The sequence below is a fragment of the Pan paniscus genome, chromosome 7 (assembly GCF_029289425.2).
Source record: "Pan paniscus chromosome 7, NHGRI_mPanPan1-v2.0_pri, whole genome shotgun sequence".
NCBI classification, from domain to species: Eukaryota; Metazoa; Chordata; class Mammalia; order Primates; family Hominidae; genus Pan; species Pan paniscus.
The window spans coordinates 46178229-46194098 of NC_073256.2; the positions used below are offsets into that span (position 1 = coordinate 46178229).

Consider the following 15870-nt stretch of genomic DNA (forward strand, 5'->3'; position numbering starts at 1 on the left):
GAGAGCTCAAGAAAGACTGCTGGGGAAGTGACGTTTAAGCCATGCGTGAAGGCCGAGCAGAGGGCATTCGTGGTCATGATGGTGGCATTTTTAATTTGGGGTCACCCTCAGTCCCCTCCCTACTGAGTCCATTCGGAGCTGCCTTTGCTTACCAACAGCGCCTTGCCAACTGCATCTCAGCTCCTATGTTGATCACAATGGCCGTGGCATGGCATTTGGGCCTCAGGTGCTCACAGGTCTAGGATGCGGCTCAAGATGCCCATCAATCATGGTCAGGAGCCCCCGAGGCTCCGCAGCTCATTCGTGTACCACCCTCTTCTTGTCTACCCGCTGACCTTGTAGTTGCAGAAGCAAGGTTTCTTAGCACTTTGTGGAACCTTTGCTCATTACCTCAAGGTGGTTGTAGGTATGGTAGAAAAGATTTCTGAGTTCACATCTTGGCTTCACCACTTCTATTCTGTGGGCTGCTAAGCAACATTCTTCACTTCCCTGAACCTCAGTCTTTTTGTCTATAAATGTGATTCTCTGGACTATAAAGTTTATAAGATGTTGTGAAGATTGCCTTGAGGCAAAACCCAGCACTTTATTGCATTAAAAACAAGAAGGAGGCAGGTCGCAGTGGCTCACGCCTGTAATCCCAGCACTTTGGGAGGCCAAGGTGGGTGGATCACGGTCAGGAGATGGAGACCATCCTGGCTAACATGGTGAAACCTCGTTTCTACTAAAAATACAAAAAATTAGCCGGGTGTGGTGGCGGGCACCTGTAGTCCCAGCTACTCGGGAGGCTGAGGCAGGAGAATGGCGTGAACCCAGGTGGCAGAGCTTGCAGTGAGCCGAGATAGCACCACTGCAATCCAGCCTGGGTGACACAGTGAAACTTTGTCTCAAAAGAAAAAAAAAAAGGAAAAAAGGAAAACTTGAAGCTTCTACTTCTAGCATTACCAGCTTAAAATATTTTCGGGCTATAAAATGTAGACATTAAATAAACTACAGACATACTGCTAAGTGCATAGCTAAAGGCGAAAGAAAGCAGGGAATCCTTAAGGACCCAACAAAACAGCAAAGAAAGAGATAAAGAGAGAGGGAGAGGGAGGAGAGAGAAAGAGAGAAAGGAGGGAGGGAGGGAGAGAAGGAAAGGAGGGAGGAAAGTAGGGAAGGAAGGAAGGAATGAAGGAAAGGAAAGGAGAAAGGGAAGGAAAGAGGTAAGGAAAGGAGGGAGGAAAGTAGGGAAGGAAGGATGGAAGGAAGGAGAAAGGGAAGAAAAGCCCACGTCTTACTTACAGGGAGTGGGAGGTGAAGGGTGTCTGGGGAACTAGAGGAATCTTCTGAGTGAGGGATACATCATCTAGGTTTTAGTCAGGGACCATATTGTCCCAGAGAATAAGCACCAAATCAACCTCTGACAGGAGACCTGCTCCGCCCAAGGCCCTTTGACACCCTGGTGGGTCCTAGGTGAGATTGTGTGAGGCAGGGATCTGCGCCCATCCTGTCATCTCCTCCTCCCTCTGGCCTCCTCCTGGCTATACTGGAGGCAGAGTCTTGGTGGGGACTATGCTGGGGCCAGATTCAGCCTTGTCCCTGGAGAAGAGGAATTCTGCTTTGGTGACCAAGTATTGGGGAATAGAAGGATGCTAAGCCAGAGCAAGCAGCCAGCTCTTATTTCTCCTTACTCCACCTTCATGGGTTTCAGCAAGCTGCAGAGAGAGCAGGCACTGAGGTGGCCCGTGTGTCTTTCCCAGCGTGTGGGAAATGGGGAGCTCTCCTTACCCAGAGGGGTGGGACATCCCAGCTCCTCAGCCACTTGATTCTTATGTCCGCCCCCTTTTTGCAGCTTACATCAGGCCACCTGGAGCTCAGTGAGCTGGCTCAGGGGTAGAGGTGGGCATGGGATATGGGGACAGGTAAATAAAAGGGGCTGCTGGAGAGGCCTGGGATGGCTTTGGGTCTGACGGCACTGGCTTCATTATAGTGAGGTCGGCCGGCGGCGATGGAGATGCCTTGTGCGTTACAGAAGAGGACCTGGCGGGTGACGACGAGGACATGCCGACCTTCCCATGCACCCAGAAGGGTAAGGACTCTGGGGCTGCCCCTGATCTCTGCTCTGGGCTGAGAGATCCCTGTCTCCATCCCCAGGCCAGTGAGAGATTTGTCTCTTTAGGTGGTTTCAAAAGCCTGGGTGTCCTTTCCCCACTGCTTCCTGGATGGTGAAAGGGCAGAGTTCACGGCCCTGGGCGTGCAGTACCAATGAAGTCAAAGGAGTTTAATGTTTTTTTTTCTTAAAGACATGGTTTTGCTGTGTCGTCCAGGCTAGTATGAGTGGTGCAGCCACAGATCACTGCAGCCTCAAATTCCTGGGCTCGAGTGATCCTTCCACCTCAGCTTCCCAAGTAGCTGTGACTGTTGGCACGCACCACCATGCCTGGATAATTTTTTTTATTTTTTGTAGATACAAGAGTCTTGCTATGTTGCCCAGGCCGGTCTCAAACTCCTGGCCTCAAGTGATCTGCACGCCTCAGCCTCCCAAATTGCTGGGGTTACAGGTGTGAGCTACTGTGCTTGGCCTGAAATCAAAGCTTGACGCAAGTGCCACCTGTCTCCTGGGGTCCTCCTGAGACCCATCAGGGACTTCTGCCATCTCGCAGAGCTACATACCCTGTCCCTGGGGCCTGTCGTCTAGCTGGCCTGGAACTGTCCCCTTCATTGTGTCCCATGCCACCTGAACTGCTGTTTGGAATGGGGTCTCTCAGTGACTTTGGTGTAGAGTAGAGCAGTTGTTCTCAACCTTGGCTCTTCATTGCAATCACCCATGGATGCATGAGACCAACCCTTGGAAATTCCTATTTGGCCTGGAGTGTGACCTGGGCATCAGGATTTTTAAACGTCCTAGTAGTCAGAATGTGTGGCTAAAGGTGAGTTCACCTTAGGAATTCGCAGCTGGGCCATCACTGCATTCCCACTGGGTGTTGGCCACCTGCCTGCATATTCAGGACCATCTGGTTCCCTCTTTCCTCCATGCCAACAATTCAACTGGTGGACCATGACTATTTGTTTGGTTTCCAGGAGAACTTCTGGTTCCCTGAAAAGTTTGGGGACTGGTAACCAACATTCTGGTTTGCCAGGGACTGAGGGGATTCCCAGGGTGTGGGGCTTTTCATTTTCTTTTTTAAAATAGAGTTGGGATCTTGCTATGTTGCCTAGGCTGGCCTCAAACTCCTGGGCTCAAGTGATCCCCCTGCCTCAGCCTCCTCAAGTGCTGGGATTACAGGCATGAGCTACTGTATCCGGCAGACTTTCAGTTTTAAAACCCAGACAATCTTAGCAAACCAGGATGATTGGCACCATGCTGAGGAGCTCCTGTGACGGGAGACTTTCAGTGCTAAAACCCAGAAGGTCCTGGGCAAGCCCAGACAAGTTGGTCACTCAGTGGGGCCTCAGGCTGGCTGCTCATCCTGTGGGTCCTCAGTAGGACCAATGGAGAGGGAAGAGGTGTTTCCCCTCCCCATGGGCCATGGCGAATGAAGACGCCATGGAGAGAGGATGATGGTAGTGCTGGGGGCTGTTCTTTGAAGTCCTGACTCGGTCTCCTGCATTCCAGAAAGCACCAGAACCTAGAGAAAGGAGGTAGGACAGGTAGAGAATGAGGGTCGAGAACAGCTCCCCTTCTGAGCCTGGTTTGAATGTGATGAGACAGGCCAGAGCAGGAACATGGAACTGACCCTTCAGCTCCAACCTGGGCCCCTGGCCTAAGCCATTGTCCTCCTTGTGTCCCCCACAGGCCGGCCAGGGCCCCGCTGCAGCCGCTGCCAGAAGAACCTATCTTTGCACACATCAGTGCGGATTCTTTACCTCTTCCTGGCCCTGCTCCTGGTGGCCGTGGCTGTGTTGGCCTCTCTGGGTGAGTCCAGGGCTTTCCCACCCCGGGCTGCAGGGGGCTGTCTGATCAGGGATCCAGCACCAAAAGTTCCCCTGCAAAGACAAACACTTGACATCTGTATCCCAGGGCCCAGAGCCAGCATCTTCCTGGCTAGGGGATCTCTATGCCTAATGCAAACTGCAGACACTGGCAACTGACAAGATCTGTGGCCTTGAGGAAGGCACCTGCCTCTGGGGACCCCTTCTTTCCCATTGGTGTAATGAGATGATACGACCAGGTCAGTGCTTCTCAGTTTCAGCTCCATGTTACAGCCACCTTGGAGCTTTAAAGAATGTCGATGTCTAGGCCCCACCCCGATCGTGGAATTAATTCGGTATCTTTCAACTCTCCTGATGATTCTGTTGTTCACCCAGGGTTGAGATCACTGGATTGAGTGACTTCTAAGCCCCCTTTTATGGTCTGTGTGAGTGTTTCTAAAAGTGAGGCTGGATGCCTACCTGCAGCAATTTCACCTCCAGTATTTGTTAAAATGCAAATTCCTGGGTCTCCCTCAGCCAGACCTGCTGAGACCAAGGAATCTGGGGGGTCCTGCAGGTGAGACCCAGGGATCTGAGGTTTGGTTCTTCTCATACACATTAGGGTTTCTAGTAGCTGACCTAGGTCACAGCACACAGCCAGAGGCAAGTCACTTCTGCCTTCCAGATGCTGACAGATTGTGGTAAACTTGTTACAACAAATTTGATGTTTGTAATCCCATTCCACTAAGAGTGCTAAGAGTGCAATCCCATTCCACTCTTAGCTTCAAACTTTGAAAATCCGGGCTCTGGTAGGTTTGTTTATTCCAATCTACTGGATTTTAGAAACAAGGCCAGGAGTAGGGAGAGGAAGTCGAGGCTCTGAGGGGGGCCCCCTGCTCTCATGCAGACCCTGAGCCTGAGCACATCCCTAAGGAGAGGCCCCTCGTCCTGGCCCTGGCTGGAGATATTCGGTAACCAGCCTTCTTAGCTTGAAGGCAAGAGGCCAGCATACTAATGATTTGAATAGACACAAGTCATCTTCCAGTAATCCGAAGGCATTAATTAATCCAACAAAAGCCGAGCGCCTGCTCTGTGCCAGGCACTGGGAACACTGAGTTGTGTCAATCACATTTCACCATCAAGGGACATGGTTCTTCCCTCTTGTCAGGGGATACTGGAATCCCTTGGAAAGCATTTAAAAATACTAGTGCCAGAGTACCCCCCTCCACTCACTCCGGATGAATTAAATCATCATCTCTGGGTAGGACCCAGGCCTTAGTCATTTATAAATCTCCTCAGGGGATTCCAGTCTGCAGCTAGATTTAAGGACCAAGGATTTCAGAACTTCCCAAGCCCATCACCATCTGTGTCTGCTAAATCAATTCACAAGGTTTGACTTTTCAGAAAGTGGCAAAAATCCCAGGCCAGAGGAGGAAAGGAGCCACGGTCTGCCTATCAGAGGCCACAAACTTGCTGTCAGAGAACTTGTCAAGATTTCTGGTCACCCCTTTTAGGGCCTCCGCTCACAGCACTCAAGGCACCTGGGGCCATTATCAAAGCTCCAAGAGCCACAGGATCAGGCCCAGAGAAGAGCGCAGGCACGGAAGAGTTTCAGAGAGGATGACAGAATGTGAGACGCTGTCATGTGCATAACATCCATGAGTCAGCCTGGCAGGCTGGAGCGGGAGGCTGGCCCCATTCCTCACGGGAGGGTACAGACCTGGGAAGGGGACAGGATTTGCACCAAGATCCAGAGTGAATGGACAGAGGATCAGAACAACCTGGGTGAGGAGTGTGTGTTTGTGAACCACGGGAGACCTTTGGGTTTCCTTTTTTGTTTTTGCCTCCAGCTTGGGTATCCCAAGTCCCTAGAACAGTGTTGGCACCATCTTGGCCTAAATGGCAGGTGCCCAATAATATTTGTTGAAAGAATGATTATAGATTTGTAAAGCGTGTGTGTGTGTGTGTGTGTGTGTGTGTGTATGGTGTATGTGTGAGTCTGTGGATAGACTGGTCAATGCTTTACAACCAGAACTGTGACCAAAGTCCAGAGGGTTGGGAAAATCAGTCAGCAGACATTACAAACCAACTCTATTCATTTTAATCAAGTTTTTTTTTTCTAAATCAAGAGCATACTGGGGACCAAGAACTATATTCTATACTGGGCAGTATACTGCTTAGTAAAACACAGACCCTGCCTTCATGGAGCTTATAATCTAGAGCTGATTATGGCCATTTTTTTCTGTAAAAGGCTACATAGTAAATATTTTAGGCTTTTCAGGTTACATACAATCTTTGTCACAACCACACTCATCACAGAGCAAAAGCAGCCACAAGCAGTCTGTAAATGAATGGGGGTGGCAACTCCTGTAAATCAGGCATTAGGCTGGATTTCACCTGCAGGCCATAATTTGCAACACCCCTGGTCTAGAGCAGTGATCCCTAAACTTTTTTGACCGTGCATCCCATCAGTAAAAAATTCATTTAAAATGCATTCAAAAATTTACATGGATTGATGAATGGGTGAAAGAGATGGATGAATATAAAATAAATACAGAAAAATGCTACTTGTAGAATCTAGGCAATAGGCATATAGGTCTTCACTGTACAAGTCCTTCTATTCTTTTGTTTGAAAAATTTTTAAATTAAATGTTAGAAAAGAAAAAATTGTTAGCGTCACACCCCCAAAATATACCTATTTATTTATAAGTGATATATATGTACTATTTGCCATACTGTCTACATAAAACATAATTTTATAAGGACGAAGAAAAATCATGTCTAAAAAGTGAGGAAAAATGGCTTAAAAAGCAAATATATAATTATTAAGCCTGAGATGCACAATGAGAAGAAATAAGCAAGGCCAGGTGCAGTGGCTCATGTCTGTAACCCCAACACCTTGGGAGGCCAAGGTGGAAGGATCACTTGAGCTCAGGAGTTTGAGGCCAGCCTGGGAAACATAGTGAGACCCCAACTCATTTCAATTAAAAAAAAAATTGAAAATTAACTGGGCATGGTGGCACATGCCAGTAGTCCTGGCGGCACATGCCAGTAGTCCTGGCTACTTACGAGGCTGAAGTGGGATGATCACTGGAGCCCAGAAGATTGAGGCTGCAGTGAGCCATGATCACACCACTGCACTCCAGCCTGGGTGACAGAGCAAGACTGTCTCACAAAAAAAAAAAAAGAAAAAAGAAATGAACAGGTGAATGAATTATATGGAGTGGAGTGAGCCTTGGCTGTTGGCTTGGAAGTAGAATTAATGAAGCATAGGAATAGGAATCAAAGTCACTCAGTCTCTTTGTGTCTTTGTTCATCTATGCATGAAATCTTAATTGTAGGGAGGCTCAAATGGAATCATAACTATTGTAAACTGTACAGTGCTTGTCTCATGTAACAGCATGTGCTTATTCCCAAACTCTCTCAACATGTTGCTGTTACTAATTAAGTAAATCTACTGACAGCTCTGAGATGTACAATATTAACTGGAGCCTGGAGATTCCAAATAATTTGAAAGCATAGAATTTTGGTGCTGATGAGAGCCTTAGAGTCATCGAGCTCCACATTTTCATTTTACATATGATTGAATTGAGCTCAAGAAAGTAACTGACTTGCCCAAAGTCACCCAACAAATGTGATGTAAACTAGGACTAGAAGCTGTGTTACTCAGTGCTCTTGGTGGTGCTAATTCTTTCCCCTTGTACTTGACCTTAAGAGGATCTGTGGGAAGCATCTTGCTGAACCTCAGAACAACCCATGCCCTCCCTCACTACCAGGCCCATTCAGGCACCCGCTGGAAAAAGCCAGGCGTCCTGCTGCTGCCAAGACGTGCTCTAACCACTGGCCAACATGGCCCCCTTAGTAGAGTGCAAGGCTGCCCGTGGGGTATAAAGTGGTGTAATCTTTTCTGAGCAGCAGTTTGGCAGCTTGTATCAAGGACTTCAAAAATGTTAATACCCTAGGTCCCATAATTCTATTTTAAGCAATTTATCCCAAGAGAATTATCATATACACATAACCATCATATATAAGGATTATTTCTAGAATTAAGCATTACTTATATTTATATATCAAGTTTTATTTATGAGCTCAGAAGAAGAGGTACTTTAAGTGTCCTCAACAATAGGAGATTCTTACATAATTGCTGTATTATTTATATAGAGTGCCATGCAGATACCAAAAGTAGTGATTTTAAAATGATTTAACCCTGGATGGAAAAATGTCCGTGACATGATACTGATAAAGCAACATCAAAGAAAACAGATGAGATGTTCAGAACATCCCAGTTTTGCTTTTGTTGCCTAAGAAAGTACAGTAGTCCCCGCTTATCCGCAGTTTCAGTTACCCTAGGTCAATCGGCAACATCATGGCTTGATGATCCCCCTTCTGACATATGGTCAAGGTCAGTAGTAGCCCAATACTAAGTCACGATGCCTATGTCATTCACCTCACTGCATCTCATCACGTAGGCATGGTGTCATCTCATGTCAGCACAAGAAGAAGGATGAGTATGGTACAATAAGATATTCTCAGAGACAAAGAGACCATATTTACATAACTTTTATTATAGCATGCTGTTCTAATAGTTCTATTTTATTATTAGCTGTTGTTAGTCTCTTACTAGGCCTAATTTATAAATTAAACTTTATCTTAAGTACGTATGTATAGGAAAACACATAGCATATTTAGGGTTCCATACACTGAGGTTTCAGGCATCCACTGGGGGGTCTTGGAATGTATCCCCTGCAGGTAAGGGGGGAACACTGTATATATCTATGTAGCTGAAGAATGGTTATCAATGTAGACAAGACTAGAAGAAATCCATGAAGACACTGACGGCAGCAACTTTGGGTGGTAGGAATAAGAATAATTTAAAAAAAATTTTTTTTCTGAATTTTCCCTGTTCCATTCTGTGATCAGGTCCTGTTTCTAAAATGTGGGGCGTGGGGTGAGTTATTCTGTTTCTAAAGGGCCTTGTGGCAAACTCTGGCCATAAGAAGTATCTTCCCTAACCACCATGAAGAAGCCTGAGAGAAGAAGGGTGAAAGGTTTTGGTTGCAGAGGAGCTGATAAAGATGCCTTCTCAAGGAATGACTGCTGTTCTCTGAGCTTAGAGCCTGCCCCAGCTTCTCATCTGTTTTCCCTACAGTTTTCAGAAAAGTGGACTCTCTCTCCGAAGACATCTCCTTGACCCAGTCTATTTATGACAAGAAGCTTGTGTTAATGCAGAAAAATCTCCAGGGCCTGGGTAAGTAGATGGGCTGATGACTGTGATGCAGTGATCTTCAGGGTGGGGCAGGGGTGCCCTCCCCACGCTACAGTGCCCCAGCACCAAGCAACCTTCACCAGCCTTCTAGGCACAGAGGATATCCCCAGCTCCCTGCTCCCTCCCCAGCCGGATCTCCATCCATTAGAGGAGGGCTGCTACCCTGGGATACTCCCAGGACTGGAGCAGGGGATTCTGGGTGGAGCACAGATCTAGCCAGAGTCTACAGGCAGAGAAGGAAGCCCAAGATAGTCCATTCCCAAAATAGCCTCATGCATCTGAAATGATGAGAGTTTCAAGACCTTGCAAAACCTCCTGCCAGGTCAACCCTTTCCTCATCATTGCCTTAAGCTGTGCCACGATTCTTTTCTTTTTTCTTTTTTTTAAATATGTGCCATCTATTTATCTATTTCCATAATTTTAACTTTTGTTGTTATAGATTAAGGGACACATGTGCAGGTTTGTTACTTGGTTATATTGCGTGACACTGAGGTTTGGGGGGGTAGGAATGATCCTGTCACCCAGGTAGTGAGCCCAGGTACCCAACAGGTGGTTTTTCAGCCCATAACCCCCTCCCTCCTCTCCCATCTAGTATGCACTGAAGTCTATTGTTGCCATCTTTATGTCTACATGTATTCAACCTTTTTTTTTTTTTTTTTTTGAAACGGAGTCTCACTCTGTCACCCAGGCTGGAGTGCAGTGGTGTGATCTCAGCTCACTGCAAGCTCCACCTCCCGGGTTCATGCCATTCTCCTGCCTCAGCCTCCCAAGTATCTGGGACTATAGGCGGCTGCCAGCATGCCCGGCTAATTTTTTGTATTTTTAGTAGAGATGGGGTTTCACTGTGTTAGCCAGGATGGTCTCAATCTCCTGACCTCGTGATCCGCCTGCCTCTGCCTCCCAAAGTGCTGGGATTACAGGCGTAAGCCACTGCACCCAGCATCTACATGTATTCAGTCTTGCTCCCACTTATAAGTGAGAGCATGTGGTCTTTGGTTTTCTGTTCTTCTGTTAATTTGCTTAGGTCATGCCACAATTCTTGATGTTCTTTATCCCCTGCTTTAACCTGGAACAATCTAAGAGAGAATGAGACAGAAGGAGCAATGATAGAAGAGTTTAGAGGGGTCTTATCTGACGCAAATAGAAGGTTCTGGTCTGGCACCAATATACGTGGCTATTTGCCAAGCCACTTCTCTGCACCTCGTTCCTCTTGATTGTATTGAATATATTATTTTGAGAGGATTGAATAAGATAACAGATATAAAAATATTGGGAGAAATTTTTAAATAAAGTTTAAATGGGAAGTTCCTGGCCACCTAAGAAAAATTATGAAGATACATTCTTGAGAATTTGGTGGTGAGAAGGAGGAAACATCCTAAATGCTACATTTCAGATCAGAGTCAAGAAAGTCGGTAAAAATGAGATTCCATAGAGGTGGCAAGGCTTTTTCAAGAAGGAATTCATAACAGGACTTCTGGAAGGAAGTTGGTTTGGGAAGCTACTTACCAATTTCTTATGCTCTGAAATATTTAATTTAAAGAGGAAGCGTCGTACCCTGGCCCTTCAGCAACTCAAACTGTTGTCTCTTTCCCCTAAAGATCCAAAAGCCCTGAACAACTGCTCTTTCTGCCATGAAGCTGGGCAGCTGGGGCCAGAGATCCGAAAACTGCAGGAGGAGCTGGAGGGAATTCAGAAGCTGCTTCTGGCCCAGGAGGTGCAGCTGGACCAGACCTTGCAGGCCCAGGAGGTGCTCTCCACCACCAGCAGGCAAATCTCCCAGGAGATGGGCAGTTGCTCCTTCTCCATCCACCAGGTTAACCAGTCTCTGGGGCTCTTCCTGGCCCAGGTGAGAGGCTGGCAGGCCACCACAGCTGGCCTGGACCTCTCTCTGAAGGACCTCACCCAGGAGTGCTACGATGTCAAGGCTGCAGTGCACCAGATCAACTTCACCGTGGGGCAGACTTCCGAGTGGATCCACGGGATCCAGCGGAAGACAGACGAGGAGACCCTGACCCTCCAGAAGATTGTCACCGACTGGCAGAACTACACACGGCTCTTCAGCGGCCTGCGCACCACCTCCACCAAGACTGGAGAGGCGGTCAAGAACATCCAGGCCACCCTGGGGGCCTCCTCACAGCGCATCAGCCAGAACTCAGAGAGCATGCACGACCTGGTACTCCAGGTCATGGGCTTGCAGCTGCAGCTGGATAACATCTCGTCCTTCCTGGACGACCACGAAGAGAACATGCATGATCTTCAGTACCACACCCACTATGCCCAGAACCGCACCGTGGAGAGGTTTGAGTCTCTGGAAGGACGCATGGCTTCTCACGAGATTGAAATTGGCACCATCTTCACCAACATCAATGCCACCGACAACCACGTGCACAGCATGCTCAAGTACCTGGATGACGTGCGGCTCTCCTGCACGCTGGGCTTTCACACCCATGCCGAGGAGCTCTACTACCTGAACAAGTCTGTCTCCATCATGCTGGGCACCACAGACCTGCTCCGGGAGCGCTTCAGCCTGCTCAGTGCCCGGCTGGACCTCAACGTCCGGAACCTCTCCATGATCATGGAGGAGATGAAGGCGGTGGACACGCAGCATGGAGAAATCCTTCGCAATGTCACCATCCTACGAGGTAAGAACTGGGTCCAGGTAGGGCTGCTACAAAGCTTCCATTGAGGCTTGGTGATCTTGCTGGACACAGAAGTGCCTGGTTTTAGGCAAAGTACTAGTGGGCTAACACAATCCTATAGCAAATGCCTGCAGCAATCGGCAGCTTTAAGAAATGTCCTTGCATTAGCCAGGCATGGTGGTGTGTACCTATACTCCTAGCTGCTTGGGAAGCTGAGGCAGAAGGATCACTTGAGCCCAGGAGTTCGAGGCTACAGTGAGCTATGATTGCACCACTGCACTGCAGCCTGGGAGACAGAGAAAGTCCTTATCTCAAAAAAAAAAAAAAAAAAAAAGAGAGAGAGAGAAAAGAAAAAAGGAAAAGAACATCCTTACAAACCTCTTTTGTAAAGGTATTATGGCTTCTAACTTTGCCTATTATACAAATCTGGACTTTTGTATTTAGATTTATTTAACCAAGTCCTAATAGAGAAATAAGCAGATCTTGCCTTTTGAAAACTGTCTCCTCTTTTTTTCTCCCTTCCCACCCCCTCATTAATGCTCCCAACCACCCAACCCTCTGCCCCTGGAGGCTGTCACTCTGAAAAACTCTTCTCCTCTCATCCCCCTCATGTCTTCCTTATTTATCAGGGTTCTCCAGAGAAACAGAATCAATAGTGTATGAGAGAGAGAGAGAGACAGAGAGATCCACAGAAACAGAATCAATAGTGTATGACAGAGAGAGATCCACAGAAATAGAATCAATAGTGTATATATATATGGAGAGATAGACCCAGAGAAACAGAATCAATAGTGTATAGAGATGATAGATAGATAGGTAGATAGATCCAGAGAAACAGAATCAATAGTGTATAGATAGATGGATAGATAGATGGATGATTGATTGATTGATTGATCCAGAGAAACAGAATCAATAGTGTATTGAGATAGATGATAGGGATGATAGAAATGGATAGATAGATAGATAGGATAGAGATAAAGAGATAGAGATGAGATAGATAGATAGATAGATAGATAGATAGATAGATAGATGATAGATAGATAGATAGATGATAGATAGATCCAGAGAAGCAATCAATAGCATATAGAGATAGATGATAGATAGATAGATAGATAGATAGATAGATAGATAGATGATAGATAGATAGATAGATAGATAGATAGATAGATCTAGAGAAACAGAATCAATAGTGTAGAGTGATAGATAGATAGATAGATAGATAGATAGATAGATAGATAGATCGATCCAGAGAAACAGAATCAATAATGGAGAGAGAGAGAGGTGATAGAAACAGAGATGATAGGGATGAGATAGATAGGAGAGAGAGAGAGGTGATAGAAACAGAGATGATAGGGATGAGATAGATAGAAGATAGATATAGATAGAAGATAGATAGATAGATAGATAGATAATGATAGAGATAGATGGATAGATGGATATTATAAGGAATTGGCTCCTGTAATTAGAAAGGCTGGCAAGTCCAAAATCCGCAGAGCTGATATCCCAGTGTGAAGACCATCAGGCAGGAAGAATTCCCTCTTACTTGGGGGAGGCTCAGTTCTTTGTTCCATTCAGGCCTTCAACTGATTAGATGAGCCTGCTCACGCCAGGGAGGGCAATCTGCTTGACCCAGGCTACCTATTTAAATGTTAATCTTATCCTAAAGCACCCTCACAGAAGGCCCCAGAATTATATTTGACCAAATATCTGATCTAGTCAAGGTGACACATAAAATTAACCATCACAAGCCCACCCCTTGTCTACTTGGCACCTGTACACATCTCCTTAAACCATACTTAATCTCCAAATAAAGACAACAGTAAGGTCATAATTCCACGTAATGTGACGCAACTCTCCTGTGTACAGCCAAACACACACACACACTTTCCCCTGAAGAGGAGTTAAAGTCCTTGAGTGAATTTTATTCTTTTGCTTATACCCTGTAACTTAAATACTATGATGTAAAGTTAACAATATTTATGCTACAGAGTAGATACATGTTATGTTACACAATAAGGGAATAAGAGAAGACAGAAAACAAAATTGTTGGCTATACACACACACAGATATATTCATTAAAAAAATAAGGAGGATTGATTACATTCAGAATGTCTGAATGGAGAAATACAGTAAAATATAAGGAGGACATACCATAACCATGACAGTCCTTGTTGCTGTCATTGGTCACGTGGTTGTAGCTGGTATTCATCACCACCTTCTTCCACTCCCCATTCTGTATTCCCTTTGTCTTCAGCAAGCCCCTCATCTGGTCCTGGCTCTTTACCTGCTGGGGTGATCTAAACCTTCCCTCCTGAAGGGTCTGGGCTATAGTATTTCTACCTGGGTGGGGTTGTTGAATATTCCATTCACCTTATTCACAGGACATGGTAATACTATGGGACACCCCGTGGGATCTCCTATATTCCAGACATCCTCTTCCTTACCTCCATTGTGGAGTAGTAGTCCAATTTTCCCTTGGCAGTCAGGATCAGTCACCCACACCAGCACAGGAACTCTCTATTTTGCTTGTTGATTCAGAGGCATAAGGAGCTCAAAGTGGCCAGGTGGCAGTCTTAACTTCCTGTTCAATGGAATCATGGTTGTGTCTCCTGGTAGCAGCATTCCTCCCTTTGGAACTAGACCTCTATCCCAGCAGAACATAAGGTCATAGGAACAGGAAGCAAAAATTTTCTAGTGGGTCACCAGTATAAGAATAAAAGTGCCACTGCCATTACCTCCCCTTCATTTCTGGACCTGTGAGTCTGACTTTGGGAGAAACACCACTATGTATTGAATGCTGATTCAGAGCATATACAGCCTCCTGGAGAACTACTCCTATGCCCCGCAAGGTACTGCCACCTAGCTGGTGCTGTAACTGAGTCTTCAAAAGGCCATTCCACTGTTTTATCAAGCCAGCTGCCTCAGGATGATGGGAACATGGTAAGACCAGTGAATTCCATGCCACATTGCCCTACTTCGTCTGCTGTGAAGTGAGTTCCTCAGTCAGGAGCAATGCTGTGTGAATAGCATGACTGTGGATAAGGCATTCTGTGAGTCTACGGAGGGTAGTTTTGAAAGAAGCATTGTGTACAGGGAAGGCAAATCTATATCCAGGGCAAGCGTCTATTCTGGTAAAAATATTGCCCTTTCCATGATGGAAATGATCCAATGTAATCAACCTGCCACCAGGTAGCTGGCAGATTACCCTGGGGGATGGTGCCATGTCAGAGACTCAGTGTTGGTTTCTGCCACAGCAGATTGGGCATTAGCAGTGGCTGTAGCTGGGTCAGCCTTGGTGAGTGGGAAGTCCATGTTGTTAAGCCCATGGATAACCTCCATACCTGCCACCATGCACACTTTGTTCATGAGCCCATTGGGCAATGACAGTGGTGGCTGGAGAAAGAGGCTGACTAGTATCTACAGAACAGGTCATGCTATCCACCTGATTATTAAATCCTCCCCTGCTGGGGTCACCCTTTGGTGAGGATTCACATAGGATGCAAATATCTTCAGTATTTTTGCCTATTTGGAGAGGCCCGTCCACAGACCTCTTCCCTAAATTTTATTGCCACCAGTTTTTCAATCATGTTCCTTCCACATCCCTGACCATCCAGCCAAACAATCGGCCACAGCCCATGGATCAGTACATAGTCACACATCTGACCATTTCTCCTTCCAAGCAAAATGAACGATCAGGTGCACAGCCCAAAGATCTACCCACTGGGAGCCTTTATCTTTCCCATTGTCCTTCAGGGATGTCTCAGGAAGGGGCTGCAGGACTGCAGTTGCCCACTTTCAGGTGGTACCTACATATCCTGCAGAACCATCTGTAAACCAGGACTGAACCTTCTCTTCCTCCATCAACTGATCATTTAGAACTCCCCATGAGGCCACAGGTGCAGGCTGGGAGAGAGAAGATAGGGTAGCAGGAGCAGGACCCCTGGGCATTTGGGCCACTTCTTTATGTAACTTATGTGTGCCTTCAGGGCCTGCTCAGGCCAGATCACATGTATACCACTTCCATCTGATGATGGAGTATTGCTCTGCACACGCAACTTTATGGATTAGTGGATC

General features: G+C 46.5%; 1 protein-coding gene across 8 annotated transcripts in view; it reads left to right on the top strand.

Annotated features, from left to right (window-relative positions):
• The window catches only part of SCARA3 (scavenger receptor class A member 3), a 78156-nt gene that overhangs the window by 13802 nt on the left and 48484 nt on the right, over positions 1-15870 (top strand). For all 8 annotated transcript variants that reach the window (XR_010112915.1, XR_010112916.1, XR_008626363.2 and 5 more), the window contains exons 2-5: positions 1970-2068; positions 3776-3895; positions 9041-9139; positions 10756-11799. Coding sequence is in view for 4 of the 8 variants with exons in the window: in XM_008956232.5 (XP_008954480.3) it covers positions 1970-2068; positions 3776-3895; positions 9041-9139; positions 10756-11799 (1362 nt within the window). In the remaining 4 variants the exon portion in view is untranslated. The remainder of the gene's footprint in view (positions 1-1969; positions 2069-3775; positions 3896-9040; positions 9140-10755; positions 11800-15870) is intronic.